The sequence below is a fragment of the Saccostrea cucullata genome, unplaced genomic scaffold, assembly GCF_032062105.1.
Source record: "Saccostrea cucullata isolate Sc308-1 unplaced genomic scaffold, CSIRO_AGI_Scuc_v1 ctg434, whole genome shotgun sequence".
Lineage (NCBI taxonomy): Eukaryota > Metazoa > Mollusca > Bivalvia > Ostreida > Ostreidae > Saccostrea > Saccostrea cuccullata.
The window spans coordinates 134,231-158,065 of NW_026924500.1; the positions used below are offsets into that span (position 1 = coordinate 134,231).

General features: G+C 33.6%; 2 protein-coding genes across 2 annotated transcripts; one reads left to right on the top strand and one right to left on the bottom strand.

Annotated features, from left to right (window-relative positions):
- The first annotated feature begins 2,337 nt into the window (after window positions 1-2,337).
- Window positions 2,338-5,015, top strand: LOC134266548 (neo-calmodulin-like). Its single transcript, XM_062748768.1, has 5 exons — window positions 2,338-2,397; window positions 2,588-2,618; window positions 3,016-3,159; window positions 3,472-3,714; window positions 4,843-5,015. Exons 1-5 carry the CDS (start codon window positions 2,395-2,397, stop codon window positions 4,869-4,871), a joined length of 450 nt encoding a protein of 149 aa, XP_062604752.1. The 5' UTR covers window positions 2,338-2,394; the 3' UTR covers window positions 4,872-5,015.
- A 7,741-nt stretch (window positions 5,016-12,756) lies between these two features.
- Window positions 12,757-23,738, bottom strand: LOC134266564 (uncharacterized). Its single transcript, XM_062748790.1, has 11 exons — window positions 23,646-23,738; window positions 18,642-18,740; window positions 18,349-18,445; window positions 17,844-17,927; window positions 17,467-17,570; window positions 17,000-17,229; window positions 15,027-16,469; window positions 14,512-14,596; window positions 14,271-14,319; window positions 13,523-13,623; window positions 12,757-13,280 (listed from the first exon to the last, which is right to left on the bottom strand). The coding sequence occupies exons 1-11, from the start codon at window positions 23,700-23,702 to the stop codon at window positions 13,143-13,145; spliced, it is 2,487 nt and encodes an 828-aa protein (XP_062604774.1). The 5' UTR covers window positions 23,703-23,738; the 3' UTR covers window positions 12,757-13,142.
- Between the last annotated feature and the right edge of the window lie 97 nt (window positions 23,739-23,835).

Below are 23,835 nucleotides of genomic sequence, written 5' to 3' on the forward strand. Positions count from 1 at the left end.
CATTTTATTAAGTTATATTCTGAATAAATGCACAATGATTTTATTTGTTTATTCTTGCTAACATTTTAAAGATATAAAATAAATATATTTTTTTTATATCTTTGCTCTGTTGACTGCAAATTAACATTCATCAGAGCAAGTGGGGTGTGTTGATATAATTGCAATCAAAACACGGATATAACCTCACGGTGACTGTGTATACAACAAATTAGTGAAGATCGAAGCCCTTAGTACAGAGTAATATTGGTTAATTGATACAAATCCACAGCATACACGTCAATAATTTGAACTTGAATATTTAATATTTATCCCATAAAACATATTAAAAGAATTACAATATTTGTTAAATATTAACTATAGATTTCAAGTAGAATATTAATTTGATAAATGAAATAATCATGATAATTATTTATATTTTTAACTTCATCAAAATTCATCATCCAGCTGATTTCTTTATCATAATTCATAATTAAAAAACTCAACAAAATCATTTGCAATTTTTTTTTTATTTTGTCATATACATATTCTTCCTATAAACTTCACAATATAAATGAGCGTGTTGTTGTTTACAAGACAAGTCATCCAGAGTTATCGTTCTTGCCGTAGGTCGTCTAAGAGAAGAAATAGTTCCCCTTACCGAGCTTAAAAAATACACTTTAAAACTTCTTTTTATAAAACTTTTTTGTGTATTTTACATATTTAGGACATGCTTAATCAGAATATCATATCAGTTTTGCTGTATATATCCCCCATTTTTGTAGGTCTTCCGTAGGTCTTCTGTAGGTCTTCAATTACCTGTAGGTCTTCAATTAGGCAGGCCGAAATTCTGAACCAATATCATTCTAGAATCCGGTATTTGTCTTATTGAATAAATAGAGAAATAAATGAGTAAGCGAACAAATTGTTTCAATGAATGTTAATTCGGTAAAAAAAAATAATATCACAAAAATACTAATAATAACCCCCCAAAAAATTTAATAAGACACTGATGCGCCCGTCTGACAGCTTATAGCCAAGGTCACGTTTCTCAAAAGGCAAGTAAAATTGTCTGTGTGCCTGTCTGTTTGTCCGCAAAACTTTAACCCTGTCCATAACTTTTAAATGGTGGGCTATGGCCTTCATATTTCACTGGTGTATTCCTTGTGACAAGACCTTTCTTTGAGTATCACGAAATTTGACCTCTTGACCTTGGAGCCTACATGTACTTTTACCAAAATATACAAAACTTTAACCTTGGCCACAACTTTTGGACAGTTAGTACCAGCGCTTTTATTTTTCACAAGTGTTATCCTTGTGAAATGACCCTTCCTCTTCATATCAACAAATTTGACCTCGTGACTTTGATCTTGACTTGCATTTTAGAAACCGCAATTAGCTGCCATACGGGGACATCAGCGTTTCAAAAATACATCTTGTTTTTCAAGTTTAATTCTGCGTTATAATATTAATGAAATTTAATTCGATAGTATTTTTAGCCTTTTTATGCCCCTGACATCAAGGGCATCAAATTTTTTCCCTAGCTGTCTGTCTCTTTGTCAGTTTTTCCGCAAAAAACTTCAACCTTGCCCATAACTTTTGAGTGGATAGGCCAATGGCTTTCATATTACACGGGTGAGTTCCTTGTGACATGTCTATTCCTTGGGTACCACTTAATTTGACCTCTAGACCTTGAACTTCAAGTTTGATACCCTTTTTACAAAAAAAAAAAAAAAAAAAAAACAAACCTTGGCCATAACTTTGGAATGATTAATGCTAGGACTTTCATACTTCACATGTGTATTCAATGTGACATGTCCTGTTAATGAATACAAGTTATAAATATCATTGACCTTTAATTTGACCTTGACCTTAGAATGTGCCCCACTTTTTAAAAACTTGAACTTTGGCATAGCTTTTGAATTTTTGAACAGTTAGAACTAGGCCTTTCGTATTTCACAGGTTTATTCTCTATGATACGATATAATTTTTTACCTTTTAACCTTGACTCTGGAGTTTATTTGCATTTGAGAAACTTCAATCATAGCCACAAGCTATTATACGGGGGACATCATTGTTCACAATTATAGCTTGTTTATTTTCATTTTGAACAGATTCTATATATATGATTGTCAAGAATAATTTACACCCCCCCCCCCAAAAAAAATCCTTGGACCAGGATACGACCTGTGATTGAATCGAATCAGAATGAAAATGTATTATGCCGTACAACAGTTACTGTAATTTTAAGTTTATTGCTAGTATGAGGATGTTGTATTGATAACAGCTGATTAAAGTCTATATGCAATCTGTTACACAGTATATATATATATATAGATATTTGTGAAGAGATAAAACTGCTTGAGGGGGCGAGGTTTGGGCGGCTCAGAACTTGATAATCCTAGAATCTCAGTCAGAATGGTAAGAATTTTGCTGTTTAAGTCCGGAAAGAAATCGTTCAAGTTAGCATCAATATTTGGATTTAAGTCAAGTTTATTTTGAGAGTGATCATGATTTTGATATAAACAAATATGTGGTGTAGCGTGTCAACGGACACCGTTAAGAAAATCTATGGGGTCAGCTTTTGTTTTCATCAGAGCTATTTTCTCAGGCACAAAAATTAACCCAAGAAGAACTGAAAGGTAGAGTAAAATGCGTAACCTCACCCCGACCCACCCCTCTCCACACTTTAGTCACTTATCATCTATTTATATAGACACCACAATATATGTATATCAAATCACTCCTGTTTTCAGTCGAGCATGCGAGCAGTATGATTGCAATAATACAGCCGAACACATTTTCTGACATTTTTTAAAAAGCCATTGTCCCTTTTTAGGCAGATATATACAAACTTGTACAAATCAATGCTTCATAACAACACAAAGCGCCACACATGCAGATACATATAATATGAAAAGATATTTAAAGTTTCCTCCTAATATAGAGGTTTTTCCCCTAATATAGAACACTTTTCAAACAATATATTATACATGTTTACTATATGTGTATTATATTTTTTTTTATTATTCCTTACAGAGGCGCAGGCATGTTTTTCACTGTTTGACATGGACAACGATGGTAAGATCTCAACCAAAGACCTGGGAACAGTGGTACGCTCACTGGGGTGTAATCCATCGGAGGCAGAAGTCAGACAACTTATCAGGGAAGTCGATATAGATGGTAAATGTCTTACAATTAAAAAGGGGGCAATGAAAAAATAGGTTCAAGGGCCTTAACGGTCATCTAAGTAAATTACTAGGATTACTATACAATCAAAGGGGAATAACTACTCCTAACTCAGTGACCAATCGGGTGGAAACACCCTTGTTTATCATTTCAGGCACTTAGTTTGTCTGTCAAAGAGCAAAGAAGGATACTTTTAAAGAATATATGTAATTTCACTGTATGGTCAATAAAGCCTCACAATAACAGTATCAATTTTAGCGCCCTGGATATATTATACAAATATACTCTCTATATAATAATTTCCAGGAAAAGGACAAGTGGAATTTGAAGAATTTCTTGCAATGTTTGAGCGACATCGACACGAAAGGAACACAGAAGAGGAAATCATTGACGCCTTTACTGTGTTTGACAAAGAAGGCAATGGATACATTAGCGCCGCGGAGCTACGTCACGTGATGACGAATCTTGGCGAGAAGCTACGAGATGAAGAAATAGATGAAATGGTTCGAGCCGCCGATATGAATGGGGATGGTCAAATCAATTATAAAGGTAGACATAAAAGAGACAGGTTGTTTGTTTTACAATAATATAGGAAGCTTTAAGATTTAGCCGATGATTCTGTCCTCATAATTGGCTACCCCCCCCCCCCCCCCACACACACACATTTTGAATAAGAATTATTAAGCGTGTATAGGTAAGATTTTTTTTTTTATTTCTATTCGAATCGTTAATCAATTCATACGTACTATTGAAATTTAACCTTCACATGTCATTAAATTAAATAAGTTTAAAACTTTACAAAGAGTGCAACATGCACTAATATTTCAGAAGTTTTCGACTGTGAAAGATTAATCGTGGTTATTGATTCAAGCAAGTAATCAACTTTATTTTATCAGAAACTTTCATTCAGAACCTAATCTGCACGTTAGAACGTTCATGTAGGATTACATTGTATTCTTAAACAACGGTTAAAAGTCGGAGGCCATTCAATGATATGTAGGATATGTAGTGGAGCGGATTAAAGGACAAGATAGACTCGACCCTTTTCGGCCTAAGATTCTCTGATTTGGGAAATTTTTTTTAAAGAAAAGTCTACAAGATCATTTAAATAAAAACGTTTTCCATCCTTGTTACGATATGAATATCACTTTTAAGAAATATTATACATAGAGGTCACAAGAAGGACAAAGATTTTGTAATTTTCCTAATTTTCTCGTATTCACCTGCTAGTAATTTACATCATGTTTTCAACGTTTTATATCACAAAAACATACAGCACAAGCTTCATCAGAATCGAAATTTTAAAATGTTCTTTTTGTCGTGGCCTATATGTACGCTTTGTATAGAATTTAATACTGAATCTAAAACAAAAACAATTTTGTTTTCCTATCAAATTTGCAAAGTACCACAATGTTAATTGCGTTCTGATTTTTACACCAAAGTAGGGGCCAAATGGTGACAATTACCACACCTTGTTCTTTTTAATCGAAATAAAGAGTATCGATAGGTTGACTGTAAAATAAAGCAATTTCAGTTGATTTGAAGTTATTTTGAACTATATTTTGTATTGTTTTCAAATGAATAACGGGAAACGATATAACTTAATAACTCAGGACAACCTGCCTCGAAGTAAATTTTTAAAATTCACACCTACATAATTTTTTTTTCTTTTTGCAGAGTTTGCACACGTGCTCTTAGCGAAATGAAGAAAAAAGACTGGATCGCTTGAACAATTCACTATACTTGTTCATAAATTATTCCAACTTGAATTCTTAATTCAAGGTTAAATCTTATACAAATACATCGTTTGTAAAATGTGATGTTAAAGCACATGACTGGATTCAAAAATGTTATATATATTAATTTAATACAAATTACTTTTAATATGTACTTTTGTGGTTTTCTTCATTGCGTAAGGTTGAATTTGGATCAATAATTTTTATCTATAAATGCCGAAAGTATGTGATTATTTGCATAAAATGTGCATAAACTTTATAAATATATATTAGAAATAAATTAAAACTGGTTCATTTGATTAAACTAGGGATGGCAATTTGCAAAACGCCTATTCTTATTTATTTTTTAAATACAAACACATGCATTTAACCTATTCAATCAGTATTTGAAAAATAATAAAGTTATAATACATGTATATGCTTCTCTGTGTTCACTGTTCGTGCAGGATATAAATGAAACAAATTAAATTAAAGAAAAAGATTAAGTGAGTGACTCGAATTTTTAAGGTGGCTGAAACAAATGTAATTTTATATAAATCTTCAATCCTTCAAACACTTTAAACTTTAGCTTAAAGAAATTATATATATCTGAGATTGACAAGGAAATAAATAATTTCCGAAAAAAATTAAATATTAAGTCGAAAAATTAAATGACTACATAGATGAATGTGAAAATTCTACATATAAAATTGTCAAGAGAGCCATCAGTAAAATGATATGAATTTGCATCGAATAATCAAAACTGTGAATTAAGTGCAAAATATTTTACCAGACTTGAAAAATGAAGTCAGCAGGTCAATCTAGAACGTTCTAACACGATCAAGAAACCGCTCTCACGTTCTGCTCTTTGCCTTTTTGGTAATAAGACCATATAAATATAAACTTGATTTGTGACAAATTCCACGCCTTAATTTTACATATGGACCCTAGGCAAATAATTATCATTAATTCAAGCAAGGAAAAAAGTATTTATGAGGAATAAAATTTATCAAAAATAATTTTACTTATGCATGTTATGGGCATTATGGAATAATACATCTTTTGTGAAATACCGTATCTGTTAAAGTAGAAAAAATGTTCAATTATTTTTAACCTTAATGTTTTTTCATGCGTATGCATACAATTCATAAAAAAAATTAACTGCAAGAGTTGATATACTGATATTGAATACTAAAGACTTAAGAAATAATTAATATAAAATTCACAATTTTTTAAGAATTATAAAAATAACGAAAGTTATTTAAAAAAAAAAAAGAGTAAAAACATTTCAGACACTAAGTGCACGTGGACTAGTTCAGCGTTCCAAATTTTGTAAATAAATAGCAACATAAATATGTTTTGTTATTAATTGTTGTTTAGTGTTATATGTCATGTTTTATGTTGTTTAATTATTATTTTTGTTTAATTATTATTAAGTTGTCGGAAAAAGAAAAACAAACGTCTGACGTACACAACCATGCTGGAACGTCAGTCTAGATATTGGGTCAAATAGCGGTCAGATGTCAACATACGTCAATTTTATTTTTACCGGTCTAAGAGTCACCTAAGATTCTGACAAAGATATTCAATTAATTTAATGAATTAGTCATATCTTCCATTGTCTAAATATTAATATATATTTTATAGTAATTGTGGATAACTTTTTTCTCGTCCCAAAATAATGGACCAAAGATGGACCGAAGCTCGAAGATACTTCAAATTAAGATTTAAAGTAAAGGCTTATGACAATTGTTATATACTAGTAAAAAAAAAATTATTGAAAAAAAAAATCCAAATTTGGGAGAAGATATGAAACATGGAGGTAAAACCAAACACCTCAGGTGATTCACTTTCACTTGAGTCGGGCATACTAAGTAGTTAATTAACCCCGCCTTTTACGTAAACGAAACAGAAAGTTTCGACAGGTAGTCATTTCCCGAATTGTTTTAACATTAAAATACATGTAATAAATATTGTAAATAACTTTTTTCATCCCAGAATAATGGACCATCAGCTCATAGATCCCTCAAGTTTTGATTTAAAAAAAATAAATTGCATATAAAACTTTTTATGTACAAATTGAAATTGCAAAATAATAAGATATAGAAAAACATGGAAGTACAACGAAGAACATATAACACATCAGCTGATTCACTGTCACTTAAGTCTGGCATAATTAATTAACCCCGCCTTTTACGTAAACGAAACAGAAAGTATAAACAGGTGATCGTCTGCGTTTTCTGAAACTTAATTACAACGAAAAATGTATATGATAATTAGGTAGATACGTATTTTCCACTGTCTTTTTTGTTAATCAGCAACTTCAAAAAACAAAAACATCCATTTTGCACACGCTGAATGAAGAGTATAAATACCAGTCTACATGGTCTTGCAAATCATTGATACTCAAGATGAGGATCCATCAAAAGGCATTAGTTTTGCTCTTCGTACTAGCTTTCGTTGGAGATTTCACCTCCCTGGTTAACTTTTTAAGCGGCAATGAGCTGATATCAGATCATGCTGGTCTGCTAATTCCTGGTGCCGATGCGATTTGGGGTGCTGTTGCTAGAGGAGTAGCCAGAGCAATAAGCAGGGCTGCCCGTAGGCGCGGGAAAAAAGGTGCTAGCGAGCACACGAAGAACAAAAGACCCAGCACCAAAGGCAAGCACCAGAAAGGACAAAGCCGAAAACAAAGAGACCAAGAAAGAGCATCAGGGAAAAAGCAGAAAGGAGGAAAGGATGGCAGCAAAAAGAGGGGCGGCTAAAGTATAACCACCAAGTCTGACAGTTTATCCAAGGAGCTATGAATAAATCCATTGTAAGAAGTGTGACGAATGACTTCTATAAACTGTTTTTTTTTTTTTCAAATACATATTTGCAATCATTTTTGTTGTGATTGTTAAATCTGTTACAAGTACATGTACTTTATTTGTAAAAACCTGTGATAGACCCACGTGTTGTCATTTTAACATGCTGTTTTTCGCTCGGTTGTTTTAAAATAAAATGTTGCTTGGATATATTCGTCTTCTTTTCTTTTCTATATATAAGACAGGCGGGTGTACTTTACTCTGCATGGGATGACAAACTTTTCAAGAACAATGTTTGTTTTAAGCATGTTGATCTCCCTCAAAGAAAACTTGCTTACTGCTAAAGAGAATAGGGCGGACAGAGATGAGACAACAAAATTATTTGGCCCAAGATACATGTATTTATCGAATGTATATTCTGAAAATGTAAATATGCCTATAATTAATTATCTCGTGCCAAAACCCTTATTACGACACATAACACGTATAAATGGAGACGAGTATAATTTTAAGAATACATGTGTATGTGAAACTTGCTGAACAAGCGCTTTCATGTCAACTTGTTTTAAATTCTGTCGTTACAATCGGTAACATTCCTGCATTGTTCCGTACAGTTATTTTTCTTTCGCTTTTGAAATACAAGCAGTCAAAGTCAGACCATCAATATTGTACAACTTTCCTAAATCAATGACTAGCAAACGTGGTAGTTTCAGTGTCTGTGGTCTATATGATGAGATTGCACGCAACCCACAGTCATAAAACCGAACAAATATGAAAAATTCTCGGTGCCATTTTTACTAGCCAACAATATAATCCAAATAAAAAGTCACAAATTATTTTAAAATCAGTGATATTTTTTATTTGAAAAGAAAAAAAGAGACTTTTTGAGTGACAAAGTCCTGGAACCCCCTTTTTAAATTTTGACGTTTCACCTACCTGTAGTTGATATTCAGATATAAATCATAGCACTGGCTGTTTCACGGTCGTATTATTTTCTACAGTTTTAATAAAATCGGACAAAAATGTTACCAGCCCTCCTTTACTAACCATTGAAAAAAATCAATTTTCTAATAAGTCCTCAACTTGATTATTTTGCAGGATAATGCCCATGATAGAACTAGAACTGTCCAAGAGGGACATATACCACCCGCAAGGTTTTCAGAGAAGGTGCCAAGTCTCTTATACTTTTTTTTAAAAAACATTTAGAGTTGATCATTATATACTTTTAATAAATGAAACTAAGGCATGGCCTATTTAAAACCTCAATACTAATGATACGGATACACATTATGAACTTTTTCTTTCAGTGATCTTGAACTTGCACAAATGACTTTAGTCAAAGTCATGACATACTCTCAGGTCATAAACAATTAATATATAAAACAAGAGGCCCAAGGGCCTTATAGGTCACCTGAGCACCATGCAACAACTTTCAACGATTGACTTTGGTTCATGTTTTAAACTAGACGCCATGGCATTCACAATTTTGAAAGAGGCACCATTTCTAATCATAACTACACAGTTAGCATGTTTAGTTTGGTTACTTAATACCCACAGACAGAGTAGGGGAACAAAAACAAGAGGCCCATGTGCCACATCACTCACCTGAGCACTGTGGCTAGCATAAAAGCAGAAATTAGTTTATTATTGAAAAGTTTAAACCAAAAAGTAGTCCCAACCATTCCTTAAAGGAGAGATGGAATGATTTGCACAAACTTGAATCTACACTACCTGAGGATGATTCCATATAAATATGATCAATCATGGCTTTGTTATTCTTCAGAAGAAGATTTTTAAAGAATTTTCCTATGTAATGCTATGTAAAACTTTGGTCGGCCATTGTGGCCCCGCCCTACCCCCGGGGGTCATGATTTGAACAAACTTGAATCTAAACTACCTGAGGATGCTTCCACATGAGTTTCATCTTTCCTGGCTCAGTGGTTCTGGAGAAGAAGATTTTTTAAAAATGCCATTATTTTTTCACTAATTCATTATTATCTCCCCTTGGAACAGGGCGTGGCCCTTCATTTGAACAAATTTGAATCCCTTTTACCTAAGGATACTTTGTGGCAAGTTTGGTTGAAATTGGCCCAGTGGTTCTTGAGAAGAAGATGAAAATGTGAAAAGTTTACAGACAGACGGAGAGACAGACAGACGGACGCTGGACAAAATGTGATCAGAAAAGCTCACTTGAGCTTTCAGCTCAGGTGAGCTAAAAATGCATTTCAACTAATCGGTGATATTCAGCAATAATCAGTATAGTGCCACTACCATACATGAACCCCTGACCTTTGGTCCACACATTTCACAATTTTGGAAAAGGCACCCTTGCTTATCAAAAATATTTGATTACTACAAAGGAGAAGATTTCAATCAATTAATTCATTTTCAGTAAATAAGTAGAGCCCCCCCCCTATGGTACCCCTGACCCAGGGGCATTGAATTAAATTCACAATTCAGGAAGAATGGCCCTTGCTCACCATAGCTATATAGGTAGTTCATCTGCTTAATACTCAGGAACAGAGAAGAAGATTTTCAAACAATTTCTGCATTTTCTCTATATAACCAATAGAGCCCCACCCTGACAACAGAACCCTTGACCCTGGGGCCATAAAATTCACAAAGGCATTCTTCCTCATCATGACTATGTACTTAGAGAGTTTATTTAATACTCAGGAACAGAGAAGAAGATTATTAAAGAAATAATGTATTTTCACTATATAATAAATAAAGCCCCACCCTAAGACCAGAACCCCTGACCCTGGGGCCATAAAAATTCACAATTTTGGAAGAGGCATTCTTGCTCATCATAACTATATACTTAGTTTATTTAATACTCGGGAGCAGAGAAGAAGATTTTCAAAGATGTACTTTCACTATATAATCAATAGAGCCCCACCCTAACACCAGAACCCCTGACCCTGGGACCATAGAATTCATAATTTTGGAAGAAGCATTATTGCTCATCATAACTATATACTTAGTTTATTCTTGAATACCCAGAAGCAGAGAAGAAGATTTTCAAAAAAATTCTGCATTTTCTCTATATAATCAATAGAGCCCTGCCCTAACACCAGAACCCCTGACCCTGGGGCCATAAAATTCATAATTTTGGAAGAGGCATTCTTGCTCAGCATAATATATATACTTAGCTAGTTTGTTGAATACCCAGCAGCAGAGAAGAAGCTTTTCAAACAAATTCTGCTTTTTCTCTATATAATCAATAAAGCCCCGCCCTAAAACTAGAACCCCAGACCCTGGGGCCATGAAATTCACAATTTTGCAAAAGGTATTCTTCCTCATCATAATTTTGTCTTTAGTTAGTTTATTTAATACCCAGGAACAGAGAAGAAGATTTTTAAAGAAATAATGCATTTTCACTATATAATCAATAGAGCCCCGCCCTAGCTAGAACCCCTGACCCTACGGCCTTAAAATTCACAATTTTGCAAAAGGCATTCTTCCTCATCATAACTATGTCCTTAGTCAGTTTATTTCATACCCAGGAGCAGAGAAGAAGATTTTTAAAGAAATAATGCATTTTCACTATATAACCAATAGAGCCCCGCCCTAGCACTACAAACCCGATCCTGGGGCCATGAATTTCACTATTTTGGTAGAGGACTCAATGGTCATTACATTCATGCCAACAGTTTGACTGTTTGATGTCCAGGAGTAAAGAAGAAGATTTTTAAAGATTGCACTAATTTTAGTGGTTTTGGCCCCACCCCTCAGGCTCCAGGAAGGCAGGGACCATGAAATTCACAACTTTTGTTCCCCTTCATTCATAGATGCTTTGTGTAAAATTTGGTGGAAATTGGTTGAGTGGTTGCAGAAAAGAAGCTGAAAATGTTCAAATGTTAACACACAACGAACGATGCACGACGACGGACGAAATCGGATAGCAATAGGTCACCTGAGTCACCTGAGTTTACTCAGGTGACCTAAAAAGGAACCCATCAAAATTATCCATTAGAAAGATATGGACCAGACACAAATTAAGGACTTCTTCTTTCAGTGCCTTTGAACTTGAATGACTTTAATTGGGTCAAGGTCATGATACACCCACAGATCATAAGCCATCTTTGTGTGAAGTAGTAGATTCAAGATTTTTTTGCATGAGGAAGATATGGACCAAAAGTGAATTATGAATTTTTCTTTCAATCAGTGACCTTGAACTTGTACAAATGACCTTTGGTCAAGGTCATTATACACCCTCAGGTCATAAGTAATCTTTGTGCAAAATGGGAATTCACTTAGTTTATACATAAGAAAGATATGGACCAGACACAAATTAGGAAATTTTCTTACAATGACCTTGCCTAAATGATCTTCAGTTAAAGTCACGACACACCATTAGGTCATAAGCAATCTTTGAGGTAGTAGATTCTAGTGTTCCTCCATAAGAAAGACATGGATCTGACACATTTGCATAGTCTGTAAGACATACAGACAGACAGACCTACAAGGTGATTCCTATACACCCCCAAATCAACTTCTTGGTGAAGTCACCAAATTCTACACATTATATTCAAACATTTTTTTTATCAGCATAGAAAATAAATTACTTTGCAAGAGATGATTTTGGTCATAGTCTAATATTCATTTGTAAAACACAGTCCTTATCTCCATCCATTAAATAAATGAACTTCCTTTACTTTGTGCATAGAGAATTAAACTTAGTTATCTCACACTGATATCTGGATTACAAGGGACATATTGAAGCGATTTAGGAACCAACCATGTTTTTACCCCATCTCAAAAAGGTTAAAAAATCTTGTTCACATCAAGTTCCACATTACAATGGTTGACTGATATAAAGATACAGGTACTAATATTCATGAATATTCAGCATTTTCAATAATAAAACAACTTCACAAAAGAGCCCTTTTAATATTAAATTTAATATCATAACAAGCAAATTTTCATCAACAATTCATAATTATGAAGATTTCCCCATCAAACATATTTTTATTCAAAATTACACGTTTGTCATATCATTTGTATTTGTTCACTGGAAAAACTTGAAAGAACCAAATAAGATTTAAACTTAAAATTCTGTAGTAAAGATCTGTAACTTTCAAAATATATGTGATTGTATGGTAGAAATTGTTGAATAAAACATGTATATGACATTCATATAACAATATACATGAACAACAATCTAAAGAAAAGAATGTTTCTAAAAGGAAGAACAAATTATAAGTCTAATTTGCCTATACTCTGTAAAAAAAATTTTTTTTTAAAAATGATAATGCCAATTGCAGTACAGAGGGAGATAACTCATGACTAGCTTCATTTCCCTGAGAAATGAGAAAGTGATATGGTATCAAGGATCTATATTTATATATAGGTTCCTGATGGTATTAACTGACGTCCGTAATGGAGCAGAAAAGATAACTCCATGCCTAATACAATGACTTCTGATCAGAATTTGTCCCTTAATCAGGTCACATCAAATATGGATTCCTCCAGGAATAGTGAGAGCTTCAACTATGTCTTCCTCTGCTCTGTTGTGGGACACATTGTGCTGGTCCATGTAGATTTTGATGAGAGTCTCCGGCAGAAGGACTTTCATTATGTACTCCAGGTACTGTAATAAACAGATAAGCAAAGCTCTAAGTCTAGTGACTACTATTCAATAGACTGTTTTAATTGAATATTAAAAGAATTAATAGAATATTTTAATAGAAAACACATGACAGGATTTTACAGTACCTAAAATATTAATTCAGAATCTTTAGATTTTCAATTATATATTAAGTAATTAAGAAAAATTATATCCCTTTATTGAGAGTTGGAAGACAACAGCATTCAAAGTAAAATCAGAATAACCTTGTGGTGCTTTTTGCAAAATATTGACATTAGGGTTTCCATGACAACATCAAGCTGATCCTCTGTGAATAATCCCAGATGAACATGATGATTTAAGTCCCCTAAAAAATTAAATTACTGCATGAAAACCAAGTCTCCTCAATGTGCAAGTTTTTTGAGAGCAATGCCTGCAAAGGGAAATTAATTCTGCAATTCATACTGCCATTCATAGAACTGTTCAATTGGTTTTCTATGGATTGATAATTGCAAAATTTCATGTACGGTACATGTATTATAATATATTCAACAAATGGTTAAACAGAATTTTTCATTTTTTGACACAGTTTTCCATTTTGTTCATTGTATTTTATTCATTTTTTTGTTGACAAAGATGAGTCTTCAAATGTAAAATGGTATATCTCTGATCTGTTTTTTTTTTCAATTCAGTGAAAATCAATGATGTCTAGATACACTTCTACTAGGCAAGATCTATTATAAAAGAACTGTGATGAGTTTTAACATTTTCTAAACAAGATATTAAGTGGAACTTTACAGGGATCATGAGAAACAACCTTTTCTAGTCTAAATATAAATCTCAAGATCATATGTTGTCTTAATTATTAAGGCATAAAATTTTATTCAAAAAAGATATATTTTTATACCATTTCATACATTTTTTTTTTAATATTAACTTCTTTGAAAATGTGATCAATTATAGCTTTTTTTAGATAACCTAATTTTTAAAATTTGAACAAAATATAAATCTTACTTCTAGCCTTTCCTCCTTGTCTGTAAACTGTATGTCTGTCTGATGCAATCTTTGAAAATTCAAGAAAAAAAGTAACATGATGTTACTGAAAATTAAAAAACAAATTTTTTTGTTTTTTTCAATGCCTTAACAGAAAGTAATTTTAACTCTTTTATAAATAAGCTTTATGACATGCTTTCATATTATTCATTGAGGAAGAAGCAATACCTTAATCAATGTATAAATAAATATTATTAATTACCTTTCCTGAGAATATATCCTGTAGATAGACTTTGTTTTTCATCACCAGATAATGTAATTGCTGCTCATTTAGTTCATCTACTTTCCTATTTCAAAATAAACAAAACAACATTATCTAATAAATTAGGAATTAAACCAAGAAATAATCATCTACCGAGAAATATGTTTGAAATTGATAAATTATTGTTCGAGAATGCTTCCTTCATTAAAATTTCATAGATTCCATCTTATTTTTTTTTCTTGTATACCACAGGAGTTGATACCACAGGCAGTGATATATGTATCAATTTAAAAATATAATTTTCAGTAAATAAAAAAAAATATATGTGTGTAACAGTTATACCATCATGTATAATAAACAAGTGCTACTTTTAAATTTTTTTTGGTTTAAAGAATATTTTTTAGATAGCGAATGTTAAAAGTGTGTGAATCACACACACTTGTGTCATAGGTTTTATAAAAAAAAAATACATTTAAGAATAAAGGGATTCTTCTTCAACAAGAACAAAAATTTACCTTAAAGTATTCATCTCATTCTCGATCGCTATCGACTCCTCATCTTTGAACTCGGGTTCTCTGAGATCGTCCAGTCCGTCAATGATAACACAGTCCAGACCCCCGGAATCTGCCCCATCCCCCTCTTCTTCATCCTTCTCCTCCTCACTCGCCTCTTCCTGCTGGCTGAGTGTGAGGAAGTTTAAGATAGACTGCCTTTTCACTTTGTTGGAGTTTGTGGATTTCTTGAATGAGAACACTCTAGGTTTGGTATCTTTTTTCTCCACATTATTGCTTGGTCTTTTAAAAAGTACGATTTTCCTTGAACCCGACTGATCCATGGGATCCCCAGATTCTGATTTTGTTTCATCTTGATGAGGGTCTGTGATCAATTTCTTATCCTGTGTTCCAATTTCAGAGTTCTTATTGCTTTTCCTGTCATTTTTCTCTCTTTTGGAATTCCGACTAGAGGATAAAACAGGCAGTCCGTCCCATTCATTCAGTTCAATGTCTTTAGAGGAGTTCCTTTCCTCTACATTTGGTAAATTATCACTCTCCTCTGATTGGTCTGATGAAAAATCATACACACTGTCTTTGACCCTTTGCCTTTTCAACTTTGGCCTTATCTCCCCTCTCTGTTCTTTACACACTGGATCGTCAGTAGAAGAATTCAACACACAGGAAGATCTCTTTAATGGTCTATCACCTACCACTCTGTCAAATTTGGGTGATTCAGGCCCATCACTTGAATCTTGTATAATCACCTCTGTGTCTGAATCATCACTTGATTTTTGATTCAGAGTTCCCTCCCTTAGATTCTGAGGCATTGACATTGAAGTCCTTTTCAGAAAACTAAATTCTGGTAATTCTGAGCAAGAATACACACGAGTGTCCCTGTTGTTGCATAAGAGTTGTGCTCTTTCACTATCCTCAGCCTCATCAGAATCTACTTTCATTTTGTTAGATTCACTGGGAGAAGTTGCTAGAATAACAGGGTTTCTGCCACTTTCACTACTGTTGTTTTCCTTAAAGAAAGCACTGTCAACTGCACAGCTACTGCTGCTATCAGATTCAATCACTACACTCGAATCCTTCTCCGAAGACTTTTCAGATGAACCTGACATATTTTGACCCACATTTCTACCTGTCAAACTTCCTCCTGAAGAACTCCTTGAAGAATCATCAAAATCTGTACAACTTCTGGAGGCAGTTTCAGCTAGAATCTTGGAAGTTGATCCTTTGTCCTGACAACACCGATCCTCCATTTCTAAGGACACCCTCGATTCTGCACATGTATGTTGATCACACTCATCATTTGACACCTCAACAGAATCCAAGGTATTTTTTGTGTCCACACTATCACTAGAATCCTCAAAGTCATAAACATCTGCTGCTTTAGGGTCTGTAGCCACCATCTTCCTATGTTTCATTCTTCTTGACAGAGTCGGTGCACAACGTTTCACACTATTTTGAAAGAAAGTATAAACAAGTGTACAGTTTACAAGAAAAGCCTATGTGTGCACCAGACTTTAATGTAATAAGATAACCTCTATAAAAAGTTCTTTGAAAGGCCTACTTCAAACACTATATTCATCATGATCAGAAACCAATTACAGTAAATCTTGGTTATGATGAAGTCACTGGGATCTATAAAATTACTTCGCTATATCCATAATTGTTTACCGGTATATCCGTATAAGGAATTCCTTAAATCTATATAGCTGGGGATCCAAGATAACTTCACTATATCCGTGAATTCGCAATATCCATGTTCGTACTAAACAAGTTTTACTGTACAATTGAATGTAACTAGTTTTATTGAAATTAATGATTAAATTAACTAACACTGCACAATCAGACAACCACAGGCACATACATGCAACAGAGTCGTTAACCAACACATATCCCCTTCTCCTCTTCAACCAGTAAAATCAAAATTATAGCTACATATTATATTATACAAGCAAGTAATCTACAATACTACATAAACTCACATTTTCTTGATTGCCTGGTGTTTTACAGTATGATCTGAAACATCTGCTTGATCTATTTTTTCCTTAGTCCTTCCGTCTGTACATTCTGTGTTGATTTTCTCCTTGGATAACTCAGTTTTCTTGTCTCTGATGGATGCGGAAGAAGGATTTTTCTTCCGGAAGTAACTACTGATGCTAACAGTGCCTGCTTGTGACTGAGACAGATTCCCATCATTCAATGCTCTTAACATCTACAAAAAGAGATGGCATAAATTAATATAGATAAAATCAATCACAAGTACATGTATTGAGAGATCTTTTTTCAAATAAGTCTTATATATTTTTGGACCCTTGACTTTTTTTTTCTCTTGGAAAAAAACCCCCAACCTTTGATAACATAATAGGCCAATGGTTTGTGAAGAAATTATGGAATCAGAAACACGTGGCTAGCATAGATGGAGAATAGCTTGAAAATATGTGTAGCTGACCTGTGACATGTGTGCAGTAGAACCAGGGCTATCAGGCTCCTCTAAAGAATAGTAGAACACCACTAACTTCTCTTTATAAATCTTCAGAGAGTGAGCATACAAATCTGCAAGGGTTTGATTTTCCCAAACTTAGTACCGGGGTAATGCAAAGAATTGTCTTTATCTACTAAATATCAAAGAACTGGAACACAGAGAGCTACATACAGTAAAAGATGCTTATGACGATCGAAGTACCAGTGTGGAATGATTTTTCTTCTATATAAGTGTAATTTGTTATATCCTTTAAGTTTGCAATTTATTTCAAAGTCAAGAGGAATGAAAAAGACTTCGTTGTAAGCATCAGTTGGTTATAAGTGTGTTTTATGGTATATGCTTACCTTCTTCATCACTTCCATCAGATAAAAGTAAAATCTGATTTTCTTTTTTGTTCTTGAAGGTATATCCGAGTCTAATCATCTCACCTTTAATGGAAAAGAATAATACACATCCCAATTAAAATTTTGTCTTTGTTACCAGTACTAAAAGATGTATAAATTACTTTGATCAAAATACTGACAATGAGATTTGATTAAAATTTAATTCAAGTAGAATTTTGAAAAAGTTTTCTGCAAACAAAAAGTCAAACATTAGAAACTACGCGACAGTCTTGACATTTTAGTAGATTCACAATGACATAGTTGCATTACTAACAAATACTGACAAGCAAAGTCCCCATAATGTCATTCTCATATGTTTGTTTAATGCATCCTGGAAGACTAGATAATATGTGTTGTTGATTGGATTTTAAATACAAAGTTAGCTTATTTAAGCTTCAAAGGTGCCTTTGCCAAACTTAATACTAAATAATCAATTACTTCCTGTCAACAGTGTGACAATACTAACCTGTTATAATTTTAGCTTCTGTTGAAGTGCTTTTACTTTTGTTGTCTTCATTTTCTATACGCTTTGTAACAATGTCTCGTAGTAAACTCTCTATTTCCTATCACAGAGCATACACAACATTATATACAGAAATCAGCTACTTGAACACTGTTGAAGTGACAAGCATTTTTAGTGACTAACATGTTTGAGTCATTTTTTCATTCTTCTTTTTTAAATTAAGGGCTTTTCAGCTAAAAAGAATGGAGGGAATTTTCCTTTCATAAAATGATTGATAGTACACTGATGGTAAGTACCTTTAAGTGCCTTCTTTCCACTCTCTTTGAACTCTTTCTTTGGGAGGATTCATTATTAGTTCTATGAATCTCCATCTGAATAGCTTTTTTGTCATTAACCTAAAATCAATGAAACTCAATTAAGCATAACTGATTTTCCTTCATGCCTCCTCTTTCTATTGTAACAGGAAAGTATGGCTGGACCGGGAATCAAACCCTGGACCCCTGCATCACTAGTCAGATGCTCTTACTGACTAAGCTATACTGGCTGAAATTCACATCCCAATCCTTTTCTTATCATTGAATAAATAAACATGCATAAACATATTGATCATTAAATAACAATGAATAAACATGCTAAATAATCATTGGTCATTAAATAAACATGATCAGGATCATAGAGCACAGCCACAGGCACTTGTTTCAGAAAAAAAATTAACCCCTAGTATAATAATAACACAGGTATCTAACTCCGAATTACACTCAGTAGCCCTCTCCTCAGAAACGCACTAATTTACACTTTCAGAGGAAATGCACTGACCATATATGGCATGCATGTCCAATTTTTTTCTTTTATCTCTGTAAACAAAGTCAAAACTCTTCTCGATGAGTGGAAAAGTCAAATTCAACCATGAAATGGTATATGCTAATCCCATAGAGATTTTGATTTGCTAAAAATCTGTTTCTAAAATTACATCAGAAAAATGTAGTGTGTTTATGGAAAATGACAAATAATCAAATTTTATTTATTCAGTACATTTATAATCTGAAATTGAATTTTTAAACCCACTCATTTTTAAATTTGCTCTTTTCCCGAGATTAGATAAACTAAAAAACTGTTTGCCAGTATATTTTCTCTTTACAGTGTAAATGAAACAAGTTTAATTCTAGCGGAGAAAAAACATTACCATAAACGGGAATTTTGTTGTTTTCGTTATAAAATAATCAAAAATCTGTGTTATTGATTATTGGATTAAATATCTATTTACTACAAAAAACTGACAAAACTTCCAGAAATTAAGACAATCACTGCTGCGTGTGAGAATAAGATGCTAAATCCACGTGATCGTGCCTTATTCAAGGAAATTTGTCATATATGTTTTTAAAGCATATAAAAAGAAGATATCCAAATTATATTCGTTGGTCTTATATAATTTAACAAAAGTTATAAATAATATATATAAAACCCTGATATTTGCTTAAATATTTATTTTGGTCACCCAAAGCAACAGAAAACGTTTGTGGAAAAGTCATGATTAAACATAGGTAATCAGAGATTACAGAGCTCACCTCAATGAATGTTGTCTTTAAATAAGGCAAATTCACACAATTAACCAACAAAAAGTGTACATTCCAAAAATGAAAATATTTAAGCAATTTTGATCTGATACTTTGAAATAGACCTACATAAAAAATTTAAACTACCGGGTAGATTTTTCATGAAAATGTAATCAAAATCCAGCATCTGAAGCAAAGAGATACCTTTGAAAACTTTAACCTGTTCACTCAACCAGAAAATGTAGGTCAGATTCAGCTTGAAGCAAGCCCGGTAGTGTGCATCCTTAGATGTATCATCCATGCAAGTTTGGTCAACATAGGGCTTATAGTTACTTGGAAATGAAACCTGCACCAAAAACTTTAATCTGTTCACTCAACCGGAAAATGTAGGTCAGATTCAGCATTTGAAGCAAGCCCGGTAGTATGCATCCTTAGATGTATCATCCATGCAAGTTTGGTCAACATAGGGCTTATAGTTACTTGGAAATGAAATTTACACCAAATACTTTAACCTGTTCACTCAATGAAAATGTAGGTCAGATTCAGCAATGAAGCAAGCCCGGTAGTATGCATCCTTAGATGTATCATACATGCAAGTTTGGTCAACACAGGGCTCATAGTTACTTGGAATTGAAACCTGCATCAAAAACTTTAATCTGTTCACTCAACCGGAAAATGTAGGTCAGATTCAGCATTTGAAGCAAGTCCGGTTGTATGCATCCTTAGATGTATCATCCATGCAAGTTTGGTCAACATAGGACTTATAGTTACTTATACCAAAAACTTTAACCTGTTCACTCAACCGGAAAATGTAGGTCAGATTCAGCATCCGAAGCAAGCCCATATTTCCATCTTAGATGTATCATCCATGCAAGTTTGGTCAACATAGGGCTAATAGTTACTTGGAAATGAAACATGCACCAATAACTTTAACCTGTTATCAACCGGAAAATGTAGGTCAGATTCAGCATCCGAAGCAAGCCCGGTGTATGCATCATTAGATGTATCATCCATGCAAGTTTGGTCAACATAGCGATTATAGTTACTTGGAAATGAAACCTACACCAAAAACTTTAACCTGTTCAATCAACCGGAAAATGTAGGTCAGATTCAGCACGAAGTTTAAATATCCATCCTTAGATGTATCATCCATGCAAGTTTCGTCAATAGGGATTATAGTTACTTGGAAATGAAACCTACACCAAAAACTGCACCAAAAATGTTAACCTGCTCCAAAAACATTAACCTGGTCATTTCTTTGCTGAAATTGCAGCATCTGAAACTTTGACTGATACAATGAAACACACTAGAACCATCTTCCATGCATGTCTAATCAATATAGGACATAGAAGTACTTAAAAAGAAAACTGACCTGGGACGCCGACGCCGACACCGACGCCGACGCTGAGGGTATTACATAAGCTCCCCCAACTTCGTTGAGGTGAGCTAAAAAGCAAGTATAAACTGAGATGTGTATAGAATATGGGTAAACCATTAATATTGAAAACAAATTAATAAAATAGGTTTACCGTATATTGAGTCTAACCGATATTGACTTAGTACAAAGATGCAGTAAACTTGTAAATTCAGGAAAGCATGATTCAGCGGCGTTGGAAGCAAATTGGAAAAGGGGGGGGGATGGCTAATTCAAAGAGAAAAAAATCAACCTGAAAAAAACTTGACAAAAAGAGGAGAATTTGACCATTGTGCAAACCTGAAAATCCTATTTCTTGCGGGTAGAGGGGGAGGGGGTTTAGCTTCGAACTTTTTTTCAGTTACCACTTACCCTTCTTTTCATTAACACAGAAACGTGCCTGTTGAAAGTGTAAACATGTTACCTTGAATTAAATTTAATAACTAAACGAAAATGCGAAATTGCATTGTTGAAATTGCTGCTACTTACGTGTTGTTAATTATAATTAAAGAAGTATAATATTCCCTAGGTATTCGTATTTTAATAACATAAATTCTTAATGTTTTTACCCGGTGGCAATGAACAGTTCTTCGTTTGAGGACACTTTAATTGCGTTGGAAACATATGTTGGGATCCTGCATAGGTTAAAATGTGTAAATTTTAAAAGGAAATCAGATACTAGTACTTTCCAAAACATAGACTACATGAAAGCACACAGACCAGGTGGCATTTTTATATTTAAAAAAAAGGGGGGGGGCTTCTGAAAAATCTGCCCCCCAAAATCAAATAAATAAAAAAAAAAGCTAAAAGTGTTGATTGTTATTGTTAAATGCCGAGTCGGCAAAATTTCAGCCGTATTTTGGCGGCAGGTGAATTTAAAGACATTCTTTATATATACGAACATTGCATGGAATACTTCGAATTTTACATTTTATTATACCTTGTAATTGTTTTATTTAGTTAATAAGAGAGGCTATTGTCACCTTTAATAGCTTCCTTATTAGAAGATCGAGTCTTAATTGATCACCGATAAGACTTTCAATTAAAATGGTAAAGATTTAACAATGGTTATGTCGATAGCTTTTACCATGCACAACCTACCTACTTCATTTGTTTCTAGTACCCCTCCCCCACCTATCCATCCATCTAATGTACCATCTCTAGCCGTCTAAAATATCATGTTTCCAATATGAAAGTGCAATAGTATAGGATACAATAATTTTTAGGGTTGATTACCGGTAATTTACGTAGGACTAGAATTTAAAACTGACACTGAACGTATTATTTCACGGGTAAAATATACAGAAAAAATTAATATACATGTATCTGTTGAAGATCCTGGAAACTCTGACGAGTGTAGCAAAGAACCAATGAGTGCTTCTTGAAGAAGGTGGGACTTTATATCAGTCAATGAGGCGATTTGAGAATTTATAGGTCAAAACCTTCCGTCTCGAGATCGTCATGTAAAAATCCAAAACGGAACCCCATCACTATGTCCTGCTGTATATACTCCCGGGGGCAACAGGCGTATTAAGGTAAACATGCAATTACAATAACCGTATAACCGAAGTAAGTTTAGTTGTACTGATAATTATCACATGTGGTCCTCCGTAGGAAGGCTACGCTATTGCTCATAAACTTATTCTAATTTCCATGATTTGCAGCAGTAGAGGCAATATTTTGAAGCAAATTTATTGAGATGAGACAATAAATATTTATCGAATGGGTTAACAAGGATTTTCCTTCTTCAGAAGTTAACACGATTACAGTTTGAATCAGTGTACAAATCTCGATTTTCCGAGATGTATTTTCTCCCGCTACAGAGGGATAATCGCGCTTTAGCGAGATGATCTCGCTAAACGTGATGTGTTCCCAACCTGTTTAAGTGTAAATGAAACAAGTTTAATTCTGAGGAGGGGGGTTACTGAATGTTATTTGGAGTTAGATACCTGTGTTATTATTATTGGATTAAAAATTTATTTCCGAAACAAGTTCCTGTACGTGTCTTACTCATAGAGACCTAAATTGATCATTTATTCAAGAAATTTGCATAAAAAAAAGATGATGAAGAAGAAAACACTGGTCTTATATAATTTAACTTAAAATTTGGATAAATCAGAATATATAAAACCTTTAAGTGATATTTTGGTCACCCAAAGCAACAGAAAAGTTGGATCATCATGATCATATATCATTATGTCATATGGATGTTCTCACCACTCATGACCTTAGGTTTAGCAAGAAGATCATCAGATTCAGGTCAAACCATAAATGACATCACTATAGACATTTCATAGCACAGATTTTTCGTAGAAAACAATTCAAAAAGATACCTTTAAGTACTTTGTTATGTTGTATCTATTCCTTGTCGAAAAGTTTCTCCTTTCCATTTTTCGCGCTGTTTTAGAGTCATCTCCCTTTAACGATAAACCCTGCTTAATCACAAAAGTTCATCGAACTTGGTGTTGCATGTTGGAATCATAAAGGCAAGTTAACAAGAAACTACCCAAGTCTGTGTCTGCA